The sequence below is a fragment of the Brachyistius frenatus genome, unplaced genomic scaffold, assembly GCF_029030835.1.
Source record: "Brachyistius frenatus isolate BFR_SWC_R1_liver_20210118 unplaced genomic scaffold, ASM2903083v1 Contig_85, whole genome shotgun sequence".
Classification (NCBI taxonomy): domain Eukaryota; kingdom Metazoa; phylum Chordata; class Actinopteri; family Embiotocidae; genus Brachyistius; species Brachyistius frenatus.
This window is the reverse complement of record NW_027210684.1, coordinates 1,332,011-1,359,471: the sequence shown is the minus strand read 5'-3', so window position 1 is coordinate 1,359,471 and position 27,461 is coordinate 1,332,011. Positions and strand designations below refer to the sequence as shown.

General features: G+C 39.5%; 1 protein-coding gene across 2 annotated transcripts in view; it reads right to left on the bottom strand.

Moving 5' to 3' along the window:
* Nucleotides 1-417: 417 nt before the first annotated feature.
* The window catches only part of brinp2 (bone morphogenetic protein/retinoic acid inducible neural-specific 2), a 223,449-nt gene continuing 196,405 nt past the window's right edge, over nt 418-27,461 (bottom strand). For both annotated transcript variants that reach the window (XM_069709790.1, XM_069709791.1), the window contains exons 7-9: nt 10,978-11,200; nt 4,396-4,702; nt 418-2,863 (exon numbers count right to left, since the gene is read on the bottom strand). In XM_069709790.1, the coding sequence (XP_069565891.1) occupies nt 2,042-2,863; nt 4,396-4,702; nt 10,978-11,200 (1,352 nt within the window). In that variant the 3' untranslated portion in view covers nt 418-2,041. The remainder of the gene's footprint in view (nt 2,864-4,395; nt 4,703-10,977; nt 11,201-27,461) is intronic.

Below are 27,461 nucleotides of genomic sequence, written 5' to 3'. Positions count from 1 at the left end.
ACCCAAAGAAGGAATGAAGATTAAACTTGAGGTAACAGATCTTTCTTATTGAACTTATGAATAAGCTTCATCACTATAAATATGAATCGTGTGGCAATTCTCATTAACATGACACTACTTTGTAAGAATAAACAGAAAAGGGGGTTTCTGAAACTGTACTGTACTCCCTTTTGATCCGACTTTAACAAACTGTATTTCCCTCAGTGTTCCAGTGAAATGTCAGCTATTTCTCCCCACTCAACCTGGGCATATTTTCACCTCACCAATTTTCAGAATACATCTTACATATATAAATTTAGTTGTAAACACACCAAACACAATCTGTTCTGTATTATATAGCAATACATTATTATTATTACACATTATAACAGTGAGGGTGGAAAGCATTTTTTTCGAAACAAGGAAAAGGCTCACAAATAGATAAACCACTTTGTTTTTACTTAAGCAAGCTGAGCACAGAAGAACTGCTGAAAATGACATACAAGGTTTACTGACTTTCAGTGAGAAATTAGTGAAGCAAATGTAAAATCATATCAAGTATCATCCTGGTAAGATTGTAGATCTCAAGAGCATCATCACTACCCTGCAGAAACCTTGTAACTCCAGTTGCCGTGGTAACTGCAGCTGACATCGACCCACATGTAAAGGAAAACAAAAGTTTCATTGACCTGAGACTAAACCAACACAGAAAATATTTTAGAACTCAATTAACTTAAAAAAAAAAAGAAAAAAGGTTCTACTAATTACTCCGAGTTTGTCTAATTGGAGATAAAAGGATTTTGCAGAACAATTACAGTATGCAAGTACTGATGTGCACTGTGAATAGTGACTCAAAAGTTTACAACACCCAATCAAAACAATAACTGCAAAAACTGTGACTGGCATTGACATGGAAAAGCTACATTATCACGTATTCTGGAGAATGTGTCTGTTGTTCTGTCTTGGTAGAAATATTGAAATATAAAAAGCAATACGACCTTCGCTTGGAAACCAAACACAGAAACTAAATGTGCTTCTTATCTTAACATTGACTCTCCATATAAGGCATGAGTTTGTTTTGTTATAAACATTTTTTTGGTCTTTGCACTCGGTTATCTAAAAAGCAATGTGCACTTTGTCCACAATCTGGGGTTAGATGGAGCTTTATTTACAGCACTATATCCGCAGACCTTTTTGTTACCACGCTCAAAGGTTTATGATTTTCAACTCTAATGAGAAAAATATAACTCAACGTTTACGATATTTTGCCATTCAGTTTGCCAATGTTTTCACCTTCTTCTGGTATCGACACGCCACCAAGGACAGAACATCACTAACAGGCTTCTCACTGGGATGTTAAGCATAGATACTTACAAGCTTTCAAATGCCAGATAAAATGTAAGGTTGGGATTAAAAAGAAATATTCAAAGACAGCGATAGGGTTCAGGATTATCAAATTTCAAACTGTTAAGCATAACATAACTCATTCACCACATATATAATATCATTTTATTTCCCTTCCCCGAGATTGTTCTGTATCCAAAGAAAATAGGGTTAGAAAAGGGAAAATCCCCTTCCTATAGCTCGTTTTTAAAGACCTCTTAAGAGTTCCTCGTTACATATCAAAAGTGCCTTTATCTTTTCAAGGCAGAGGTCTTGGGTATGCTTCATGGTATCGTCTCTCTGAAGGTCCAAATCACAAAAACCCGTCGGTTTAAGAGAGCCTCCTAACCTCGTCCAGTCATACGGTTTGCCAAAAACTGGGCAGTATAGCAAAAGTAAGCCTTTGGGCTAGTATCGCACAGCTTCCAGAAGACAGCTGAAGTATCAGCTGTTCTTCCAAACGTTCAAGGACTCTCGCTGTTTGTCAAAGGTAGAAACGGGACACCAGAAAACCAGACAAGAGTGACCATAAGAAAGGTTACAGCTGTCAGAGTTGGGTGTTCTATTAATCCAGGCGTTTTGGGTCCAAGAGGACAACTTAGTAGTAGTGTCCCTAAAGCAGCAACTTCACTTTTTAATTGTAGTATCGCTCCTGGACCTGGCTACTGTCCTAAGGTAGCTAGCTGCACAGCTGGGCCAGCTCAGGTTCAGGAGAAGCATTGGGAAGTTTGGAGTTGAAGATCTGCAGAGAGTCTTTGATGCGTGCCACCTCTCCGGCCGACAGCTTGAGGCGGTGGCGCAGAAGACAAGAAAACAGGTCTAGTGGCTGCGGTGCTGGAGGAGACAGCCGGTTAATCCGGTCTCTCATCTCCAACAGCATCAGGAAGGCAGCGTCCTGCGTACCCTGCGTGTAGGGGTAGTCCAGCTGGAGAATTAGATCTTTGATGCCTTCAGGGTCAAAGTGCATGCTGTATCCAAAGACTTTCATCGTGTTGATCTTCATATAGCCCAGGTTGGAGGTCTGATCATCCAGGTCCAACGGCTCATAGAAGAGAGTTTCATTCACTGTTGGGTCATCTGTGACTATGCGGCTTCGCAGGTAGATGTGCACTGTTTCAAAGAAGGATTTCCACTTGTTTCCCAGAGACAGAGTCCAGTTGTAACACTGTGCTGTGGCGACGGCATCCAGTCGAGTTCTCTCCCAGTCAGGGAAGTCAGGCTGGTTCACTGGCATGAACCAGCTTTCTGAGTGACTTCCTCCAAAAGGATTCACGTAAATCGCAGGCACAGGTTCCAGTGTTGAATTCTTAGTCGAGCATATCTGGAAAGAAATACCCATCAGCATGTGGATGAGGTTGGACTTATTCTTGTTACTCTTGAGTGTCAGCAACATCCTCTTCCTCCAGGCAGGATTGAACCAACTTCCCAGGCGGACGTCGTTGCTGATGTAAATGGCGTGGACCTCTATTCTGCTGTCGAGTCGCTCAAGCAGATACTTCACCTGAAGAGGGATTAACAAAATGTGAGATTGCATTCAATTCTGCAGGCTGACAGATGATAATATCAGTTATACACGGGTTCCCAAACTTTTCTGTTATAGATATTTAGGGCCCTATTTTTGTACCGGGCCAAAGCAGGTCTTGGTGTGGGTCTAGGCATATTTGCAATTTAGTACAGCACAAGGGCACTTGCGTCAAATTGCTATTTTTGTGGCTTAACATGAACCTGGCTTCGGTGAGATGGGCGGAACGACGGAACAAGGGGTGTGTCGGAAAACATACGATGGTGCAGTGCAATGTTGGTATCACTTTTGAGGTGAAATCACACTTGCGTTTATGCCAGCTCAAACCAAGTGCAGTGCAACTGGCAGAGGGCTTTTTGTGTCGCTTCAGTGGGCAAGAGTGCACCTGAAAAGACCTATCCAAAATCATATGCACATGTATTTCATCCAATTTACATAAATACTAAAAACAAGCTTTTTTGAATGCAACCTTCCGATTCTATTTATCATCAATATTAAACTGACTGTTGTCTATTGAACTGAATGTGAATCAGGCAGTTGGTGCAGTTTATGCCGTCGTAGACAATCTCAGCCATATAATACAAAAGGCACTTGGATTAATTACGATTGCATTACAATCAAATTACACATAAAGGAGTGACACTTTAAAAGCCTTTTCACCTCCTCATCTGATTTAGTAACCTTGCCAGCCGTGCAAGGCCACAGTGTGACACCGAGTCATTTACGCATAAAAGGTTCAGGGCAATTTATGTATGGCAGCTTTGGCCATTTCATTCATGATAATAAAGTAAATTATTCACACTCAAAGCTCTTGTTACAGTTTATTTATTAACACCATAACATCAGTGATGTTTTGAGCACATTGCTATTTCCAATGTTGTTAATAAATCAATTGCATAAGGAGCTTTGGGTGTGCACAATTTACTTATGCTCACTCCACAACATTGTTCTGTCACCCAATTTCAGTATATTGGGTGACTGTTAATTTTGACATTAACTTAATGATGAAATTGCAAATAAAGTTTCAAGTTATGTAATGCATCACTTCATGTGCCAACCTCAACAACCCCAAAACCCTCAGAGCTAATAACGGAAACTGCTGCGAAATCCTCCGTGGGGGTCATTATCTTGGTTATTGATGATGACTCCACAAAAATTCTACTAACTTTCAAGAATGAACTTAAAAATGCTCACAAAAACTCAAATAGAGATGGGGGAAAAAATTACAAACAACTGCATTTACTGTTTTTGTTTGCTGCTATGTGCCTTTGTATGAAGCCTTTTGTCTCACTGCAGACACTAAAATGAATTCTGAGGCAGATCCTTTATTTCAACTTGGCTATTATTATTCTATCTTTTCTCAAAAACACTGGGCACTCCGAAATGTTTATGTCATAGCACAATGACATTAGCATCACTGTGCTCTTTGTTTTTGATCATGCTCTTTAAAATTCTGTGTGGTCCACAGAGGTTTGAGAACCAATGAAATATAAATGAGGAGCTCTGAGAACCTCAGCATCTGGCATGTCCAAGTCAAAGTTCAGATAATGGTCCAGGGATGCAGCGATGCTGGGTCGACAGGAACCGAGATGGAGGAGGTTGCCATGGTGACAGGCTCCACAGCGGGTGGCGTTGTCAGTTGCGCAGAGGGAGCATGCGGTGGAGGAGGTGCCCACAATGCACGGGATGACTCCCTGGCAGGTGGGATGCTCCACAGGGCAGCTGCAGCTCTTCACCTCCTCAGAAAAGGATCCCAGCACTCCGTGCTCACTGCAGTAGAGCAGAGACTGAACCCTGCACAGCCAAAACCCAACGGACCTGCAGAGGGGGGAAGAGAAAACAAAATATTGCAGTTGTATGTACAGAAGAGCATGTTCTAACTGTTGAACCCCACCACCACCACCCTCCAGCGGGTATGAAGGACATGTTTTCTTTAAAAAAAAAAAAAAAAAAAAATCACCAATATCACACCATTACTGAGCCTGTAACTGTAAAACTAGAAATTATCATGAGGTTTTTACATTTCTGATGGTCCTTGAAAAAAATTCTGAATTGAAACATACCAATACAAAGTTTATTAAAATATAGCCAGATTTTCCAGTGATGCAACAAATCAGGAAACAGATTAACAATAACCAACTCCAAAATAAGAGAAAAGACTGATGAGCCAGCCAAAATGAATAACAAACATACAGAGCGCAAACAATTACGTATCATTCTATTTTAAGTGACAGCCCTGGTGTCTGTTGAAGAGCAAGTTTGTTGCTTTGAGTTCTTTTCTTCAAACTTACCATTCAAACGTTTAGAGAAGCTTCTATCAGAGGCTGGGAAGTTAGTCCATATCGTTGAAGTCTTTTCTCTTGTAAAAACAAACAACTTACTGTTCTGGTAAAGCATACATCTCACTTTGACACCTTTGCTTTTAAACATTTTACAAATAGGCTCAATATTAACTAAAGCAATTCATTATACTCAAGTCCCACTATAAGACAAGCTCACAAGATGGTTGACCGAGAAAAGCTGATCCTCTTCTTCAGCAGAGAATTTTCTGACACATTTTTGACAATAAAAATGATGTTAACACAAAATATTTGTAACAATGGCGGTTTGGGGGCCTCATGTGGGGCCACTTGGCAGTTGTCTTGCATTGCCCAATTGGTAATTCAGCCTTGTCTCCTAACTCTTTATGTGTAATTACAGGTTAATGTTCTGTGCTGGATACTTTAATATTTGGGTATTTTTGAGGTCAATTCTTTTTTTTTTTGGACCAATCTGTCGCTTTTTCACTGCCCCCAAAAAGCCAACACTGAATACAAGTATAAACTAGCAGTGAAGATGTTAAGTAGCAGCTGCATCCACACACAAGACAACATCTAAATGATTTTCCCAAAGTCCATCACCGACAGGTCCATAAACTTCGCATTAATTCAGGCTTTAGTTGGAGCTTTCCTAAATCATGCTGAGATCAGCCTCTTTCACATCTGTGGTCTACAATTTAATAAAGTCTGTGATGCATTAGATTAATAAATCTCTCTGATTGTGTTCACGTCAGCGATTTGTTTATTAATAAATACACCGTCATCTCACAGTGGACAAATCCTCTTCAACTTACATACTAGTGCCAGGACAGGATTACTTTTGACACCAGGACCATCCCCAAACTCCATATCTCAATAAAGGAACCCTTTTTTTGTTGTTGTTTAATCTTCCCTTAATTTTAAAAGGAAATTAACAAAACAGTGTGCAAACTATCGTCAAGAAAGATCTTTCTCTAGGAACTCTACTCCATCCAGGATATGCATGGGAGCCCTGCTGTGCTTCTCTTGTCTCTGTACCTTAAGACAAACAAGTTGGAAATGAAAAAGCACAAGTAAACCACAATGAATCTCTCTGCTATCATGTTTCTTTCCAAGTGATCACATTGCCATCTATTGTTTCAAATTTGTACTTTCCTATGGACCAAATTTATAACAAACTTGGACAACGTGATTTATAATTTGTATTTGTTTATCCATTGTTCATTATTATATGTCCTGTGATCTTTTCTAGTCATTCTGTTTTGTAAATTGGAACTATAACTGATGTTTAGATGTGAAATCCTTACTTGGATAACTAATATTTGCATCCCCCCTATTGCCTCTAATTATTCAGTCCCGCCAGGATTTTGCAGAGTTTTTTTGTGTGATTGTTGCAATCATAAATGCTTGATTTTGTGGCCAATTTTCGCAAAAAATCTGATGTAATTTGGGGAGTTTTAAGTGAGTTAGTACTATAAAAGTTCAGGAATTATAAAAAAAAAAATCAATTTTAGAAAGAAAAAATGCTATTTATTAAAGCACTACCTGATAAAGGCCTACTGTATACACAAAAACAAAGTGCAGTCTCTTACAACTTGAACTGTGTATACATTTTCTGTAGCATACAGTAATATGTAATCACTTCCATTGATAATAAGCATTTCATTAGAAGGCCACATTTTCCACTTCTGTTTTTTTCGCTTGTTCCGGTTTCCTCCAGTGAATAGTTTGTTTTGATGAAATGAGAGGAGGTGCTATTTGTGTTACGACTTACTTTATGCCCTAATACTTCCAGCACAGCTTCTGCTGACGAAAGTTTTTGCAGAAAAATCGCCGGAATAAAAAAAAAAAAAAAAAAAAATGCTGTTGCAAATATTGCGGCGTTTGCTTGAATTTGCATTAATTATTGCGATTGCAACCTAACAACAGATCCATCTAAAAAGTACACACAACTTCTCTGGTTTACTCTCACTCATGGTTTGATTGAACTTGCCAAATTCTTAAATTCATCCACAGGTACTGCTTTCATTTACATTAGAAACTCAGTTTTATAATCTAACATTCAGCTCTTTCACAATCTTTCAGTTCAATTGATTATCTTTCCTTCACACCATTGTGTTTACATAGTCCACTTTATTCTTCAATCATTTACTTTACATTTTCTGTGGATATATCATTTCATATATATTCTCAATTAGACTCTGCTGTTGCTCTGCATATGTAAGGAGACCATTTTCTTCGGGTCATGACAGTTACTAACCCACACATTTTTCAGTGGTTCTCAAAGTGGGATCCCTGGCTCTGTAGTTGTGCCAAGAGGTAAATACAAAATGTATTAATAATTTACATTTATGCACCATTAGTGCTACACTTTGCACAAGGAAATATGCCGTGACGAGGCATATAAGTGTTGCTACGACTGCTGTAAATTGATCGACACCATGATGCCTGCTTAGTGAACCATTTGCTAATTGATCTCACTGCTCACTATAGAAAAACTTGGAGGGATCTTTGAGGCAGACATTTTTGGAAGTGTTCTGCCTCAAAGCTGTAATTGGACAGCTGATCGTTTTCATTGAGGAATAAACAATGCATCTCCACTTCAAAAATAACGGATGAGGTAATTTGTGCTAAACCTTGGATATTAGCCCCAAATGAGGATGTCCCCTGATTACACTGCTCCCATTTTCTAAAGATGGAACCAAATTCATAGTTTGCTTCCTATGATGTTTTCTGTGCGGCTTACTTCTCTGTTTGTCAGCTGTAAAAGGAGGTTGTAAAAGCAACCAGTCCAATTTTCATGAAACTTGGTGATAGCGGGAAGCAGGAGCCAAAGATGGAGTGGGAGTTATCCAAGTAATGGGGCAGATTGATTTTTACTTTGATTAACACGCCAAGAGAGAGCATTAGGCCTACTAATGCAACATATCTTAAAATCCAGATGATGTTAGTAAAGTTTTATAGCGACAAAACACAGGCCTTCCCAGAAATATTATGATTGTATATCACAATCCACATTCATGGGAACCAGTAATCCTCCGGCATACACAGGTACCTGCTCAAACTTTAAAAAAAAAGCCAGCTATAGGATAGAGGGTATAAACTGAGGTGGAGGTCCTTCTACGTTTTACTTGGAATTATGTATCTACGTCAATTTGACACCTTTTTGTAGAAGGGTGGATATTTGGTATGACTGCAGATGAAAATGCAGACATACAAAAATGAATTACCATCCACTTTGGTGCAGTAACTATGTCAACAAGTTCAGACTGAAAATTGGCTCTGCTGAGATTCGATCCCCAGGAGAAGTTTGGGGAAATCACACACAACATTGCCCAAATGCTCCTGCAATTCCTCCCCCAAGCCTCTGTAAACAGACAAAAATGAATAGTGATCAAATAAATGGCGTTGTGGATAAGAAAACAGAGAGCTTTTCCTGCTGTAGCAGCTCCCGATAACTTATGGCTAGTACAAACTCTGTTAATACTCTGAGTGACAGGGCTGAGATGGAGAGAGGGAGAAAGGCGACACAAAGGTGAGTGAGAGAGAGAAATGAAGACAAGAATGGGGACAGGGTGCGAGGAGGGACGATGGAGTGATGGGTGGAGGGAAAGGACTGCCAGGGAAATTAAAGCCCTCTGTAAACAAGTGCCAAGCTGTCAGCCCAGGAGAGGACTTGATTACAGCATGCTACAACACCACGTACCTCACCCCACAAAGCCCTCACAGCCTGTTACTACACCCCTCATGTTTTTCCCTTTATTTTTCTGTTCGTCTCCATCCTGTCATCTAATCTCTTTTCCCGTCTCTCACGTTCTCTTTCTATATTTCCTTCCTGTCTCTCTACTTCTACATCATTTTGTCTCTGGCTGTTCCCGTCTTTCGTTCCTCCCTCCCTATGGCATGGCCAAAAAACTGCCATGTGATGACAGTTCGTGAGAGACTTTTGCTCAGAATTCAAACACAGGTGTAGAATTTACTCAGGCAGAGGGAGTCAGTTAACCTCTCAAAATGTTAGGAGGTGATGGTTTCAACAACAGTTAAGCTCTTTCACTTGCCTGTTTGGCGCCAGTGACGGCTCATTAGCAGGTATGTTTCCAAACACCTTCACATTTGCGTATTAAAACCACAGTACCCACTACCCCGCCAAATTGCATCCAATTCACAGATGGAATTTTCATCCAGTGACAACAGTGACAGTGCAGGATGTGTCACACACAAGCAAAATATGCTTACTGCACTTCTGTTTCAACTGCCGTCTTTTCAAGCTTTTTTATAGCCGGTTATAATTTGTAGCGCTCCAAAACATGAATGAAGACAGTGAGCGTAAGTAACTTGGAATAGATGTGTCATATGGACATGGCTGCTCAAATAAACGGACGAGGTGTTCCTCTCTCTCTTCTGTCCAGAACTGTCAATCAGCTGAGTGTTTATAACTGTGACTGGCTGACTTTGCTACAAGCTGATTGGCTGTTAAAAGACTTGATGTACCTCACATTATAAAACTGCCCACTGACGACTTAACAAGATGAGTCACAGAGGACACTGTCTGCTGATTTGAGTTGAGCCAAGATGGGTTAGTTCACACTGCTGCAACCTTTCCCTGCAGCTGCTAAAATAGTTTTGCCTAATTGCAAGTCTTTGATCTGAACAGGGTTTAATTCTAATTGTGTAAAAACAATGCCAAAGAAAGAGTTGGTTTGTGCAACAACAAAAATAGTCAAGGACAGAGTAAAAAGTCAGCCACAATTCAAGGGGGAGGAGATGTGATGTCGTTTAAATATGTGAATAACAATACACATTTTCAGAACGCCTCTCCTGGAAGTTATTCACTGTGGTGCACTCAGTTGCAAAGAAAAATGTGTTCTTTCTCTTTCTGCTTCTTCTATATGGGGTATAAGTGATGGCAACATCCCAGGTTCAAGTCCTGATTGGGAGCCTAGCTGCAGGTCACTCTCCTCACTATCATCATGCCAGCTGATAAACACACTGCACTAAATCATGCACACACACACATTCTGCTCTGCTTCACTTTCTGCAATAAATATTGCATAATTATTGCCATATTGCAAAACTAAATATTGTGGGAATAAAATGGGTCTGCTCTGTCTCTGTAAAAAGGAGAAGGCTGTTGAGAAAACAAAAGTTTCCTTTAAAGATATTACGTATCTATTGCCTTTTATTTTTCTCATTTTTCAAGTGGCGAAAGGTACAAGGCTTCAATATGGGATTATGAGAAACGCAGTCAAATGTCATTCCACACTATGGACATATCAACATAATATAAACTGATTTTGTTATATATAAAATGCTGACTATTATTGCTGACAATATGCTGACTACATGGTTCACTAATACAGGTGATCCATTCAGACACACACAGGGTACAGCCATCTGCCTGGTGAAGCCAGCAGTCGGTCAAGAAGCCCAACAGTTTTACACCGTGCCACATACTGCATATACTACTGTACAATCTGCTGACAGCACAGACAGCCCAACGCTCAAACACAACAATGGTTGTGTTTTGGGTGGGAATGTGCTTAAAGGGAGCATGAGTATACCCCACAGTTATGTTCTCCTCATTCCTGTGTGTACAACTATTGGGGGTTTGCTAAATTCAAAGCTGAGCTCTTTCCAGACAGATAGCTCTGGGTTTTCCCAGTGCGCTCCACTTGAGGTGGGCTGTTACAAGCGTACATCTGAATCAGCACAAAGCACCTGCCTAAACTCTCGATAATGACAAATTATGCCTTCTTCATTTAGTTTGCTATTTGTATGTGTATCCTGGTGGGCTACCTTTCTCGAGGCAGGCTGATGCGGGGTTGTTTGGGGCAGCGTTTGCTCAGGGTGAACAGTTTCCTGATGATCTTCTGGGCTTTGCTCTGGACCAGAGCACTGTTAGAATCCAGCTGGGCGTAGCGCTTCTGGATGGACAAGTCAGCTGACCAGAACTTGGCGATCGTGGACACGTTTAAGAACCGGTCAGTGGGCAAGCGCTTCAGGAAGACTTTGAATTCATCTGCAGGGAGTTCAACAAAGACAGGGAGGGGAGAGGTGGAGAAAGAGCAAACAGAACAAAATTAGACAGTCTCAAGAAATTGATCATGATAACTTCTTTAAACAGTGCAAACCTATTCACCACATTCAGTTTTATCCCTGGTGGCATGCAGAGATAATGACTGAGGAGCTGCATGAGTTTCATGTGTCATTAGAATACAAAAAAAGCTGTTATGTTTTAATGAATTGCCATTACATAGTAAACACCTGTGCTTCAATCTGCAGTTATACCTCACCATTAGAAACCCATCATATTCACAGTAGCATCAATGGCAACACTGTCATTTCGAAACACTAGTTATCTGACGATCAACCGTACGGTGTCACGTACAGATGGGCACTTTCGTTTAAAAGCCAACTGTAAAGAGCATCCATAACCACAAGATGAATAGACCAATTAAAGCATGTGGCAAAATCAACAGAGGTTCTTTCCTGTCTGTGTGGTGAGACATGAGAGCTCTGTAGGTAATTTTCAGACGATTCTGCAGCTGTCAAAACCAATATAAAGTAAAAGGCAACTTCTCATGCAAATACATTTAGGATTTCAACTGGCCAAACTGGCACGTTGAATCTTGATGGCCTGTAACAAAAATGTGTGATTGTTGATGTCAGCAGAATCATTCTGAAAAGATAATTCACTATTCATACATGAAACAGCAGTATAAGCAGCTTATCCTAGCAGTAAATAACATTTACACATGACAGCACACATTAGGCAAGACAGGTCTTTTCATATGTCCCTGGTTAGCTAAGTCTTTTCTCCTATTTTAAAATGAAATGTCACTTTCTGCTACCGTACTTTTATAGTCAACTCAGTGCCCTTAGGTTAGTAGGTGCAAGCAGCTGCCGGTGAGCTACATTGTATTAACATTCAAATGTCCTTTTCTGTCAAGATAGGATAGGACAAGCAGAGGAGTCATGAAGCCACCTACAGAACTCAGTAATGTTAGTCACCACATACAGTATGTGTACCGTTGGTTACATGAGCTAAACTTAGTCTGTGTAAGCTGCCAGACCAGGTAGTAGTAGTAGTAGTAGTAGGAGGAGGAGGAGGAGGAGGCGGCTGGAACAGCAAAACCTCTTCTTCACAAGAGCTTCTTGCAGTTTGCTGTGCTGTATTACTGGCTGAAACCTGAGACTGATGAAAATCTGTGTAATGTTTTATTTGTTGGAACTCTTATGAGACGACATTGTTTAAACAAAACAAAAAAATGATTAAGATGGAATTTTAATACCAAAACAAAAGCTTTGGCTTTATTACATGTACAAAAATTAATAACATAAGTGACAAAATATTCCTCTATTACTGGCCTCATACTATAGTGATCACAATTTGAGAAACTGATGGTCAGCTCACTCAGAACAGCAACTGCCACACCCAAAATGAAGAGAGAAATTCAGTGCGTATATGTGTGTTTGTCTGTGTTTTTGTGTAGATATCCAACTTAAGATGATTGGGCACAGCCAGAGTAAATTACAGTGAGAATAGCATAATTACAGAAGAAACAGCTCATACACTGTGCTTAGTTTGCCAAGAGTGTTTCAGTGTTAAGATCATTTTAATTCCATAATGAACCAGTGGGCAAATATTATTCCACTGTGAAGCCTCTGGGAAACTTGAACCTATTATTTATTTTTCTCCCAAAGCCAGCTAAGTGAGACCTTCTAGGATTGTGCCGGGTCTGCTGGAGAATCATATTCCATGGGCTGTTGTTGGCAGGCAGACAGTGAAGAAATCTGCAGCCAAGCCAACCTGAGCTGTGCCCAGCAGACGAGAGTCAAGCATATTACAGTGCTCTGTGATCCCAGATGACACAATGGCCCGTCTCTCTCCACCCTTCTATGTCTGCCTCTTTCCCTTGGTTTGATCTTTCTCTTCTGGACTACCGAGTCAAGGTTGTCTCATTCCCTCTCTTGAGTTTTCTGTCTCTGCGAGTTCCTGTCTGTTTGTTTCTGAATCTCTTGGTACTCCCAACGCCTTTGTCTCTCTCTGTAGCCTCTGTTCCTCTCACACACAGCTGAATTAATAGGGCAGCATTAACTCTATTTGCTGCATTCCTCAGCTGGTCTGTTGTTAGTGCTTGTTTCATTTTCTCTCTTCTGATCTTCACAAAGAGCTAAAAGGTACACCGAACTGAATGTGGCGAGTTCATTGTGCACAGCGACCAGATACAAATGCTGAGATTTCACGGGTCAAAGTTTGTAATGAATGCCATTGTACAGTTGCAATGAACTTTCGCACCAATGAAACTTTCTTTTCAGTTGTATTTAGAGACAAATTATCTCGGCACCCAGGCTAAAAAGCTTGGCATTTAGGTTGTGTCCAAATCCACTTCTGCTTAATTGGTAGTGGATAATTAGAGTGCAAAGTACAACTTACGGTTTCATGGTTCTAAGAGATTGTACTTTGTCTCTTAGGCAGATACAGAATGCAAATACATTGAAAGAAAGCAGTAGCATCCTTCCTAAACATATGTTTGTACAACATACATATCTAACACTGAAATACAGCAACAATTGTCTGCTTGTATTCAAGGTCTTGGACCTTTTACAACCCATTTACACTTTATGTATGTCGGGCAAGATTGGATAGCCAAGTAAAGTGTAAATGATTCTCAAGATGAACTAAAAGCTGAGTGCTCAAACACCTGTGGAAGAGGTTTGAGCTATATTTAAAAAAGTGTGACCACATGTAAAAAACATGAGTACTCTTTACTCTTTCTATAGTGTGACTATGTCAGTAAGCAGTCTGTGGAAAAACAACAACATTATAAATAGCTGGTTACAGTGGTTCATATTGTCAAACAGATGGCACACATTTATCTGACCCCTAATCAATTTGGCTACTGAACCATCTGTTTGGGTGAGAGAGTGATGGAACTTCGAGTCTGTATGGACAATAAAACTTTTGCGTAACTCATACTTTATTATGGGATTAATTCCTGTTGTTTTAAATACAGTTGTAAACTAAAATCCACCTGTACCACCTTTGAAACTGGTTTTCCTGTAGGTTAAAAGGAAGTTTTTCCTTACAGCCACCAACTCTCACAAAGTTCTGTTGAGATGACCTTGTTTTGTTTAGCACCCAGGGATGAGTTTTGTTATGATTTCTTGTTAACATATATAGCTATATTAAAACACATGTTCAGCCACATGGCTGAGTGTAAATGAAAATGCCCTAAATCCCATCTGGGTTCTATATGCATATGGGACACTTGAACTGACAAGCGTAAATGTTGCTTTAGGTTGGATGCAGCTTAATTCTGTGAAGACAAGACTTTACTTTAGAATGTATTGTTGAATTGTATGTCAGCCTTAGATACGAACTAGCTTTCGAAACTTAGATATCATTTTTTTTTTTTTTTTTTTTTTTTTGTGCTACTGAATATTGCTTGACAGTTTGTGTAAATACTGAAATGCAATCTATTTTCCACAGTTACTGTCTGACAGTTTTAAATATGGTTGTCAAGATGGCACATAACCTCAAAGGAGAGCCCGATATTAAAATATTACATATGGTCTGTTTCAAAGGTAATTTTTTTTTCTCCCATTCCCAGTGATGCAGTGAGATCTCTACCCCCATACACATCAACACACTCTCTTTCCCTCTGTCTTGCATCTTTCTTCCATCACAGTGGCACATACACATTCACCTTCATTCTTCTTCCACCCAACCACCTCCCCCCTATTTCTTCATCTTTTTTTCTATTTTCAAATCCTCCAGTGTGGCACTCAATCTGCCTTCAACACTCCCTTAGCATTACTCCACCATCGTCTCTCTCTCTTTCACTTTTCACACATTCTCAGTAGTAATCATTAGCGCTGACACCATGCTGGATGAATTTGTCTGTCTGTTTTCCTCCCTTTTCTTGACATTTATGACTCCATGTCCCAAATTTATGGACAATTTGGCTCACTGAAAATCTATCAGATAAAGAGGCCGGGGGAGGGGGGAAGGGGCTTTTTTCCATAATGGGTGACTGCGCCGCCCCGAAATCTCAATCTCTGGGCTGAGTTAGTGATTCATGTCATCATTGAGCAGAGACGACAGCCAAGTGACTGGCTGGCTGAGGCCTGTTCATCTAACTCCCCACAAGGACGCGGGGTATTGAAAAGTCAGAAGTGGGATTTGAAGAGCTGAAACAGCCATATACAGTACAGTGGAGTGGAGTCAACTTAAATGCCTTGTGGTTTTAACCGACCTATAGGGTTCAAGTCTGTCAGTCCAAATCTTTGGGCCAATATCCCACTATCAAATTGATTGCAATCAAATATTTACAGCCTTTCATGGGCCCCTGAGGATGACCTTCTTTAATTCCCAACTTTTCATCTGGTGCCAGCATGATGTCACAATTTGAATCTGTCCAATACTTTAGTTTAAAATCACCTACCTGCAAAAAGACTGAGATTCCCATCAGCCTCCATAAAGTTATATTTGGCCATGTTGTATATTGTAAATAATCATGTTAGCATTGACTGTGAGCATGTTAACATACTGATGTTATACACAGTGTAGCTGTGCAGTTAGCATGTTTCAAGTTTAATCCACACTAGCAGATTTTTTTTCCGACTGTTTCGACCTCCCATCACTTGTCCATCACGGTAAAAAAAAAAAAAGCTCCTTCCATCAACCTCAAAACATAGAGATATGCATCCAAAGGATCTCTATGGGTGTGTATGTTTATTTTTCTTCTAGCATGCTCAGTGAAGCATAATCTTGAATGCTAAGAATGTCCTACAAAAAGAACTGCATTAATTAATTCAGCAAGTGCAACTTGAAGTGACACACCCCATTATCTGGAACAAAGAGGGAGGTTAGACGATGTCAATGAGTGACAAAGGCTGTGTTCCAAATGATGTACTTCCCTTAGTACACTAAGATATAGTACTCTTACATGGTCGAACATTTGTGTAATGTTTGGAGTTCAACAGGGTAGTGTTGTCTCAAACCCCACACTGACGTTCTGCACTTACCGAAGATAACGGTAGCATTTGAATGTATCACCTGCCAACATATTTGCCGGCTTTTTGTCCAACAGCAGTAGGGTGAAAAATATACACTTTTGTGGTGTGTTTTGCAACAGTTTGAAAATACTTTACGTTGGTGGTCCCTCCCTTCTCGCTACGTAGCCTGGATGGTGACTGTTGAGTGTGGAAAGTGTCCAGTGTTTCACTCTTAATTTTTGGACCGTTTTGAGTGCATCATCTGGGTAATTATAGTGTGAACATACTTATGTACTCAAAATAGTGTGTTACGACGTAAGTACTTTATTTGGTACACAGCGAAAGTCTGCATAGGGAATAGGTTGGGGTGGATGGAAATATTGATAAAATATTTAACTTTTCTAGCATGTCTTATTGCAATCTCAACGGTTAAGTGAACAGTTTTGAAATGGTTCGTAAGAGTTGAGAAAGGCACAGAGAAATGATTTTGTTCTGCTGGTTCTTGGACAAATTATGTATTTTCTTATTTGATTTGATGACTTGTTATAACAATTACACAAATCTCCCATTTATTATAGATTGTAAATATAGTAACTATCTATAAAGACTGATTCAGGTCCTCAGTTTCAATGTGTTTTCAGGTTTCACCATTATAATAATAATAATAATAATAATAATATACTTTATTTGTATAGCACTTTTCATACAAGAAATGCAGCTCAAAGTGCTTTACAGCCATTGAGAAATACAGCTATCTTGAATAGGATAAATAAGTAAAATAATATTAGAAAAATATTGTTTCCTTTCTCTATGCTATTAAAAGCTGTTTTGTCCCATTAATTTCCTGACAGTCTGTTTAAGACAAATTGTATGGAAGTTAGAGTAAGTAAGGATTGAAAGGATGGAGGCTTTAGAAGCTGTATGGCACTTATGTTTGTTATGTTATATTGTATCTGATGTGAATTTGTCTCGTGGCCCTAATGTTGACCTGTAACGCCCTGCCTGTTTATACATAAGAATAATAAATCATTACAGCAAACACATTCATACGATTCTATAAGTTATAAATGGCACATGTTTGTGCTGATTCTGACATTTCTATTTTCACTATGCCTTGCAAACTTTTCTGCCTTTTGTTGTTTCAATTCCACACTGGCTGATTCTGTTGCTTTGTTTAATTAAAATATTCTTTCTAAACATAAATCATGTCTAACCCTTGCATACACTCGCTGTCTCTGTGCCTCTGTCAAACCTGGAATTAGAATTGATGGCTTTACAACTGCCTGTCATACGTAGTCGTGCACACCGGTGTCTGGAACATCTCGCTTCTCTTAACATGTCATTTTTTTCTCTGTGCAGTGTCCTTGTCTGTCAGTCACACCTTAGCGCAGAGCCTCTCATTAAATCCCCAACAACTTCAATAATCATTGTTGTTCCTCTGTGCTTTTAATTCGATTGCAAACATGACAGACAATAAGGTTGGAGTTGGGAAGTCTTATGGCGAATGCAGCAGCGCTTTCTATCACTCTCTCTCTCTCTCTTTTTTTTTTCTGCAGTAATGGCGTCTGGGAGAGACGGGGCGGAAAACAGAGGGTCCAGAGCTGTCGAAAAAGCTGGCACCTTCATCACTTCAAAGTGTCTGTAACACATTAAAGGCGCCATCTATCGTACATCGCTGACACTCCAGCTCGCATAATAGTTAGCGAGGAGGGTTTTATGTTTGACCATCTCTATAGATCCTCTGTATTAAAAACTAGACTTGAAATACTTTTTGAAGTCCGGTTACTGCTCAGTGGATTGATTAATCACTTGGAACAGTGGCTCAATACTTAAAAAAAAAAAAAAAAAAAAACACTTTACTTATCCAGTACATAAATCCTCACAGTAAATGTGAGAACTGTGATTTTATATGTACGGTAATGAAAATAGAGTACAGCTTAGGACACAGCAGGAACCATCACTAGTATATGTGAAGAGCAGAGAAAAGGTTTCCATGGTGATTAAAATAGATTTTTGGTATTTGTGAGCTCCGTGGAGATATTATTTGTGCACCTCCATACGGTTATACAAAGCTTGATTTCACTGCCCGTGATCCAATGGCTCTCTAATACACACAAAGCTTATACAGTACCATGCACTGTTGCACATTTGTATCTACCAAAAAGGGTCAGGTAGAGAGGAACACAGTAGAAAATTGGTCTCAGAGAGTGATTCATTATGATACAGTCTAATTACATTTGCTTCTTAATAAAAGAAGCCTTTTGTTTTCAGATTAACCCGTAATCCCCTGAAGACTTGCAATTTTTCCAGACACATCTTCCATAATTAGTGGGAAATCCTTCAAGAGGACAAGAGCACTCTCTGTACTTTACTTAAGCTGATCTCATAAATTCATGAGCAACTATATACTGAACTATTTATTATAAAGAAAGTAATTAAAGTTGCATTTATCTGCACAGATTTAGAGGTGAGGCAGTTTTACAAAACTTGGTACAGCTGTGTCTTATCGTGTACACGACAAAAAGGAAGACACCCTTTGTGTTTGTGATTTGGGTGACAAGATATTTCCCAAATATTATAACACATTCAGTAGATTGGAAAGAGTAGAAAGTGACTTCTGTAGGAATTATGAAAGTCTGTTTGTTGGTATTTAACAACTAACAAAGTCTGTCTTAATTAGTAATGAAGAAACAGCCTTTTCTGCTTCCACTTACAGTTAGATGCACATCCAGTGTGAGAAGAATGTTTCAGCCTCGCCATCAGCGTTGCCTCAGAAACTGACCTGCCTAACCTTTTTTTCAGCCATAGATCAAGTGCTGACCTGAATTTGAGAATCATATTTTTAGAACACTATGCTCCGAAAGGAAAATGTAGTACATTCACATAGAGATGGAGCTGTTGGAGGAAAGCAGTGGGAGGAAAACCTTAAGTCTTCCACAGTACAGCATCCAGAAAAGATGTTTAACTCGCTTGCATTCATGTGTCTGTTCTCTTCATTTAACTAGTGTTTACTTCAAAGAATATAATTTGAATCAGTAACAGCACACTAAATTTGCAGAAATAAGAAATGTTTTAAAAATTGTATTTCTGACTCAATTATTGTGACACATTGTGATTTATAAGTTGAGAGCTGAATGTAATGTAATTTTTTTTTTTATCTCATGTTGAGGGAAGATGATGTCACGTCATTTTGATTCACAAGACTTAAAAGCCACATCCAAAGAAAATCCAGTTTTTAACCTTGTTAAACTCCTTTTTTTATGCTACATGACAATTTGTGGGGTGGGGCTTTCCATATCATCGTACAAAAGCAATGACTAGTGGCATAAGCATAATTTTCACATACTGAATGAAGGCAAAGGTGTAAAGTATCAGTCATTGGTGTTGAGTTGAAAATCTTTGAATTCTGTGAAGTCTAAAGTTATCAGATTCATGATTTAAGGTCCAGATGGCTCACGTCCACAGTCTGTTAGATCCTGTCCATCTCTGCTTACAAACAGAGAACTGCACATAATCAGAAGAGCTTTCAGATGAGGTTAAACTTATGATTTTCATAACAGCTTGATAACTCATTCAACTGTTTAAGTGTTTAATTAGCTCATTGGTCTTCCCATTCTGCATTGTTCGAGGGTTAAAACCAATCTTTTTTGTAGTTTGATGGAAAACTCTTGTGAGTCTTTGTCAAGTAAATAATGTCACAAATATTTCTGCTGATAAAAAGAAAATTAGCAATAATGAACATACATATCCACTTCAGTCTCTTTCCCTGTGCTAAAACAACGTAGCAGACAGGGATGTGATGTGTTCTGCCTCTAAGAATGGAACAGGCAGAAATAACACAAAGACTGCTTCCATTTTCATCTTACATGTTTGATTTTTCTTCCAACCACAACTTCTACAATCAGTAGAATGTGAAACAGGCGCCTTATATCCATCCCACAAAAGTAGCTTCAAGACTTAAACTAGAAATTACCTTCTATTTCAGACTTGCAGGATTTCTTTAGGGAAAAAAAAAAAGGGAAAAAAAGGAAACTACCCCTGGTTTCTGTCCTGTTGTGCCAGTCCTCCCTCTGCGAGAACAGGACACCATGTACTAACAGCTCTCATTCAAATTCTTTAGCCGAATCACTGCGCTTCAGCTTTCTCTAGAATACAAATGTACAAAATGACAGACCAGTTCCCTTCATGGCAGGCACTGCTGCAGAGGAAGTGCGGTTTTCCCACTGGGGGAATTGAAACTTTGTGCCACTAAAGACAACCTACTTTGCGCTGGCAAGGTAGCTACCCTGAATGAAACTGAAGCGTGTCCCAGTAAAGCCTGCCATGCTATCAAACACACAAATCCAAACATATGAGACAGATTTACACTTAACATCTCAAACACATCCCCCTGTGTTCCTTCCCGAAGCCTTCGTCTAAGTGAGAGATGGGAATCATTTCTGTTTGGGAAACCAATGTGTGCGCAGGCACAACACATCGGGCAAGTAATGCCATCAGCGTGTACGCTTATTGGACTCTTGTGGGTGATCGCAATGTGAAAAAAAGCTCCGGTGTCGTATTTTCAGCCTCTACCAAGCCATAAAAAAGATCAATCTCAACTGGGAACACCATTTCCCTTCTTGTTCAAGGTTGGTGAGGAGGCATAAATGTCCACATCTCCTCTGTGTGTTGATGTGTGAGACAGACTGGGAAATATGAAAATAGCTGAAGACAGGAGGTGTTGAAGCCGGGGAGAGAATGACACCAGCTAGCATCTCGTCTTTGTGGGTTTAAGTTACTCTATTATGGCTTGTCTTTGTTGAGGAGGGACTCATCTGAGCTTGTATTGTGATAAAGTAAATACATGTAGGGAAAAGGGGGAAACATACACAGGATTTATGCAAACAGTATCAGTACAAATACACACACACATGTACATACAGTACATACAGGGCTTTCTCATATACTATACATAGTCATAGAAAAGTATGATTCACACTCAGTAAATTGTCCAAGTGGTATTATTATTCCAGTGCCTCTGAAATGTCACCAGGCAGGTAGCATGTTAACATGCTGAAGATAAATCTCAACTGGCGTCAGAACCAGGAAAATACTTTGATTTTATTTGTTAGGGGCCTTCAAAGAACACTGTAGCTTCTACAGTACTGGAGAGTGATAGTGCCTCGATAAAATATATAAAAACTGATAGAATACACTGCTGTGCAATATCACTAAAATGGTAAATGATTCAGAATTATATCATCTTTCAATAACTGTATTATATTTAAGTGGAGGTGTAGGTTCCTGTGTATAATTATGAACAACAACAAAAAGAAGTTAAATAGTTGGGATTAGCATTTCAAGCAAACATACTTGAAATTCGCTCTGAACAATTTGATTATTATTTGACTATCTGACTGAGATTGCACCTGTTGCACATGAACAGTAAGTATTCCAAGTTTTGTGGTTTGATCAACATCAGCGCCTGAATTCTTCATGTTTTTGTGAGCTTTGGTCCGGCTGTTTCTGGGATTTCACCGTGGATATGAGCAAAGAGTGCAAATCATTTTGTGTCAAATTCAGGACATCTGGCCCTTGAAATGCTTTAGAAAGCCTACAGGGATGAATCAGTGAGCCATGCGAGGTGTTTTAAGAGACATGCACGTTTCCAAAGGGCAGAATGTCGCTGTCCAAAATTACGTCTAAATCATTTGTGTCATTTTCTTTGTAAAATCTGATTAAAAAAAACTGCAAAGCACATTGTTTCAAACTTACGGGCTACAGTAAACATTAACTATGAAAATTACATCATAAGTGAAGTTCCATTCACTTGGAAACGTGTAATAATTTTGGCTGTCAGAAAAAGTATGACATTAGATAAACATTAGATAGATACTAATTGTTACATGCTAATGAAATGCTGCTAACACGAGCTTCTTCTCTCCAGTTCCGATGACTGGCACCTGGCATTTTTCTTGCTAAGTTGCTAATTGTAATTCACTTAAGGTCAGAGGTGCAATGCCATTAATAAGCTGCAATATTTTCATCCTTTTTGAATTCTGTTCCCCTCAAAGGTCAACACTTTCAAGATGGCTTGCCATTGGTCAAAGGTGGGACTTCACATTTCAAATGTCAACCAAGTTGACAGACTTATATTACCTCCCTGTTGCTCCGATCATTCTTTTCAAGCTCATACATTTAATTAATTTTGCCATTTTAAACCCCAGCCTTAAGCCGTCTGTCCTGTGTGCACTACAGCGTGTGTGGATGAGTAAAAGCTCCTCTCTCCCTCCTCACTGTGGTAGTGTATTTTCCTTTAGGTCAAATTTGGCTGCCCCTGGCTGAAGCAAACACGTTAGGAGGCCACTGTGCCTTTAGCATAGCTGTTTGAAGATGAACTACCTCTCCGACTCCTGCCGGGAGATCAGAAATGGATAATGGATTTAGGTAAAATTGAGAGGGTGGGGGCACTCGTTTATATCCAGCAAGCTATTTTCAAGCTGCTTCCACCTGCGGGGAAAACCTCTCCATCATTTTACCTTTTTTTCCGTGTTCATCTATGGAGGGTTGACAGAGCACATATGCTCTTTTCAGCAATGTTCTACTTCACACTTGCATGGTTACACGCATTTAGGAGCTGTCTGGGAAACTGCAACCTCGCACGGCTGGCCGCTGGGAGCTGCCCAGTAACACCGCTGTTCTCTATGGTCGGCCACTGAGCTGCTCCACCGGAGCAGCTGGAGGTTGCTCAAGGACATTTTAACAACAGCCGCTAAAGAACGGGAGAACATCATTGGTTCGCTTTCCCTGCCATCCACCATGATTGAGATATTGTCTGAAGATGTGACACTGCAGGGTATTATTTCCTGCAGACTATAGGGTATCGCTGTGGGTATTAAATTGAAGGGTATTTAGATGAACGATGTGGGGAATCATTGTGATGCTGCACTTGTGTGTGTTTGTGTGTGTGTGTACTGGAGGAAGTGGGAAAGGGGCTGAAACGATACCTTCCAGCATAGGTTTTTATATTTATCATCTACTTAAATGTCTGAATTTGTAAGCAAGATGTTGTTTATGTACACAAAGTTGATATCTTTGATACAGACTTTATACATAGCTGTTATGATAAGTATATTGTATGCATTCAAACTGCATTTGTGAATACATGATGGCTGCCTCAAGTATCCTGCGTCTCTATAGAAAATTGGTTGTGCACATCCTCAGAAATTGACGTAACACGTTCACAAGATGCAACATACACGAGTGGTGAAGCCAGTATGCAGATGTGACAGGGTTAGGGACCTGCAAAACTAAATGGAAACAAGTCAGAGACCGTTATGTCTGTGCACTGTGGGACATGCTGGAAAAATGGAAGATGCCATTGATGTGTTTTGTCCCCTTGTGATTGTATTAAATTGCCGCTATGTGTTTTTTTACATCAGGCAAATCAGGATGTACTATTATGGTATCCTTTTTTTCTCTGGGGTGTCTTCGAGTGGAGTACTTTAGTAACACAGAGGCAAGAATGTGAGGCATAACATTCACTACGCAAATGGATGGAAACGTGAACGTTTGGTTCCTAAGCAAGTAACCTAAGAGAAGCAGGGACCGATTGATAATACACAAGTGGGTGATGTGTTGTGGCTAACTCATTTAGGCCACCAGCTTCTCCTGAAAAGGAGGGCGGAGGAAGAAAGAGGGACTTCTGCGTTGAGATGGAGAGAATGTGCGACAAAAAGACGCTACACTTCAAGACACTCTGGAAGACAAAAAAAGAGAGTTCTGTTTTCACCCACAACAACTTGTAAATATTCACCCTTCCGCCACAGCTGATGATGCTAACCTGCAGACCCAGCTGCTTACAAGGTGAGAAGGCAGTACCTGGTGAGGATGGTGAGTTGTCCACATACCTCATCCTCCAGGTGGCAAAGATTGAACACATATGGGGAAGATCAGGACACTGTCCCATTAAATGTAACAGATAGGGAGAGGCACAAGGTTGTAAGGCTAGCATTTAGGCTAGAACTAATCAAGAGCCAGCGTAGTTAGGCTCGCAACAAGATATAAAACCGAAATAATGGGTTTTCCCAGATAACTCAGTGGCTTAATTCTTACTGTTAAGTTAGGGGTTAACAAGATGGATTTTCATTGTGCAAACTAAACTGCTTGTGTAATCTACTCAATAGATTACAGTACAATGCATTACTTATAACTCATGAAAACCTGATTGCATTACTTTTTCAATTTGTCTACTAACTCAACTGATTAAGTTTTAAAAAAAAAGTTATTGTCAGGTCACCTCATATCTACTTACATTTCCTTTTTAACTGCTGAATTGGTCATTTGCAGTGACTGGCAAGATGGTTGGAAGTTATCCCTCTAGTTGTCTCTTAATTATTCACAAAATGCTAATATTAGCTGACACTAAAGTCAGCTGAATTCCAGCGTTGCAACAAGAAAAAAATAATATTAACCTGTCAATTGAACTTCTACAGTCAGCAAACAAGCTGAAGTCTGTTGTTACTGTTACTGTGTTCCCTCACTTCAACATAAATTCACCAATTGCCAATTGTAATATCTATAAAATGCCAGGTTGCTACATCAAAGGTATTTGTCAGAGCGTCAGATAGCTTCAGAACCCCTTTCTCCCATATCTCTCTAACATCAGAACTGGTGGGGGTCGTGGAGGGGTTGGTTCGAAAATTCCTGTAACTTTCAGAAGCCATCAATCCGACATTCTCATCCACCTCATGCCGAGATTGGGCAGCTCTGAGGAGACAATAAGGAAAACAAGCTCTCTCAACCTCTGTTTTTCTGTCACTTTCTATATGTACAACCAAATACTAAGAATGCCTACCTGGAGAGAGTGTCGGAACATATGATCCCCATATTTTAATGTTGTTGCATCTCCTCATTATCTACGATGGCTGGGTTTTAATTCAACCTTCCAGTGTGGCAATTAGAAACAGCTTCAAACACGTTTGTTTTGGAAGTGATGAAATACAAACCACTTGTTTCTGTTATTCATATTTAGTTATTTTTTGTTGCTCCTCTTTATAGGTCCTAATGGCAATTTCCTCTTTTCGATCTGCCATCAACAGTGAACAATGCAAAGCATACAACCAGGCATATAACCATCGTTATCACTTGACATATTTTACAGCATGCGTTATGCATCTGTAAATTGCTATTGTGTTGATGCTGCATTCCCCCAAAAGGAATGTGAAATTTACCATTTCAGCTGTAAGCAGATTAAAAAAAAAAAAAAAAACAGAAACCCAGAGATTTTAGTGTAAGTCTATTTGGCTCCAGTTGTCAGCACACAAGAAAGCCTGCAGCTCCTTCCCCATTATTAATAAAGGATAAATGGAGGAGAGATGCATGATGGCAAACCCCTACTTAACCAGTGTTAAGGCATTCTTTAACATGCAGACCTCATACATTAAGGAAAAGCCATTGTGAGATCTGATGGCTGTGCCTAATAAGGGGGCATTAACCTTCAATACTCCCAAGGTCTCAGATAGCAAAAGGAGCCCAGATGGGCCAGCAGTACATTTGTCTGTAGACAGATGGGTTTTAACGGTGCACCCGCTCAAGCTGCAAATGATCCCAAGTTATGGCAGTGCTGTGTTTATGCATTATCACAGAGTTCCTTTATGTGTGAAGGTTATGACCCAAATGTATAAGTAGGCTATTTGTGAAGCAAAAAGGCCAGTAATTTGATATTATTTACCCTGGAGCTACTTAACATGTTTTATTAGGCCTTCCAAATCCCTAGTTTGGACTAAAATGTCACATTGGTCAAAAATATCACATGGGCTTCGCATGTATTTCTCAATGCTGAACATTTTTAAATATCTGCATGTATAATTTATCTCCTCTCACAAACAAGGAGACTAGAAATTGTGATGATCTTTCTTGTAATCTGTGTTTAATCCCAATATGTGTTTCAGCCACATTAACATTGTGGCTTTTGGGACTGCCCCATCACTTTGGTCCAGACTGAAATATCTCAACAAATACTGGATGGATTTGCATGGAATTTGGTACAGGCACTTCTTGTCCCCAGATGATTAATCCGGTTGGCCTTGGTGATCCCCTGACTTTTCCTTTAATGCACCATCAGGTTCATAATTTGGATTTTGTACTGTATCTTGATACTGTATCAATATGATACTGTTTTTTGTACATTAGTTTGTGGTGCCCAGGGTGAATTCTCTGGTGAGGGTTCATTTACTGCCAGGAAAAAAAATTAAATCATCTGGTCTTGTATTTGTAAATGGTCCCGCATTTACAGCTAGCACCATAACGTTTTTCCTTTCTCTACAGTCCAAGGTTGTTCATCATTGCCTTAGAGTTGTTGAGCTGTTAGTGAAAGAATCTTGAGATATTTTTCTGGTAAAAATTTAAAAAAAATAGTCTAGAGTTTAGGGGTTTAATTTAAAACTAGTAAACATTAGAAAACGGACAATTAATGTAGATTTCAAACCTTCCCCAAGTTTACCTGTTATCTTGAAAATGTCAATATGATATCAAAGTCTTAATGATGGTGAACTGCTATCCTGTCAGAATTTCCACATTGAAAGTTTTGCAACCTTCCCTCTGTATGGATAAACTTTGAATATAAAAAAAAAAACATCAGGAACTATTGGGCATGTAAAACATTGATTATGAAACTGTGAGCAGCAGAGTGGTGAATACAATACATTATGACGCTGTTGTTGTGCTGACGGAATTGTTGCTGTGAAAATCCATCCTAAGGGCAATTCCTTCAACAGAAATGGTGCTTTTGTGTCATCAGTAATTATTTTTTTGTTATGCTCCTACTTCAAAAATATTCAACTCATCCAAGCCTTTTGGAAAAAGTGGTTATTGCAACAAAAATAAACAATGGACTTACAATATTGTGTTGTGTTTAGTTGTTGCTGTTTTCATGTTGACATCAAGGTCTATCAGCAGTGAGTCATATGTGTCCTCCTTTCTCTCATTTGTGTTTCGAGGGCTGCCTGAAGCATCATCTTCTTGAACTGACTCATTGAAATACAGTATAAGCTGGAGGATAGGACTTTCTACTCATTCTGCCTAAAGAAAGCCATTTTGTCTTAAATCCTTCGGAACATTCACCTTTTGATTATTACAGAACTTTTACATTCCAATTCCTTTGAACACAGGAGGTGAACTCTCTCTCTCTCTTGTTCCAAATTTGCAGTTTATACCTGATGTGTTTTCATCAACCTCTTAGTGTGGTTTGACAACAACACTTTTAGGAAAGGCACATCTCTCAAGCAGAGGAATCCCCA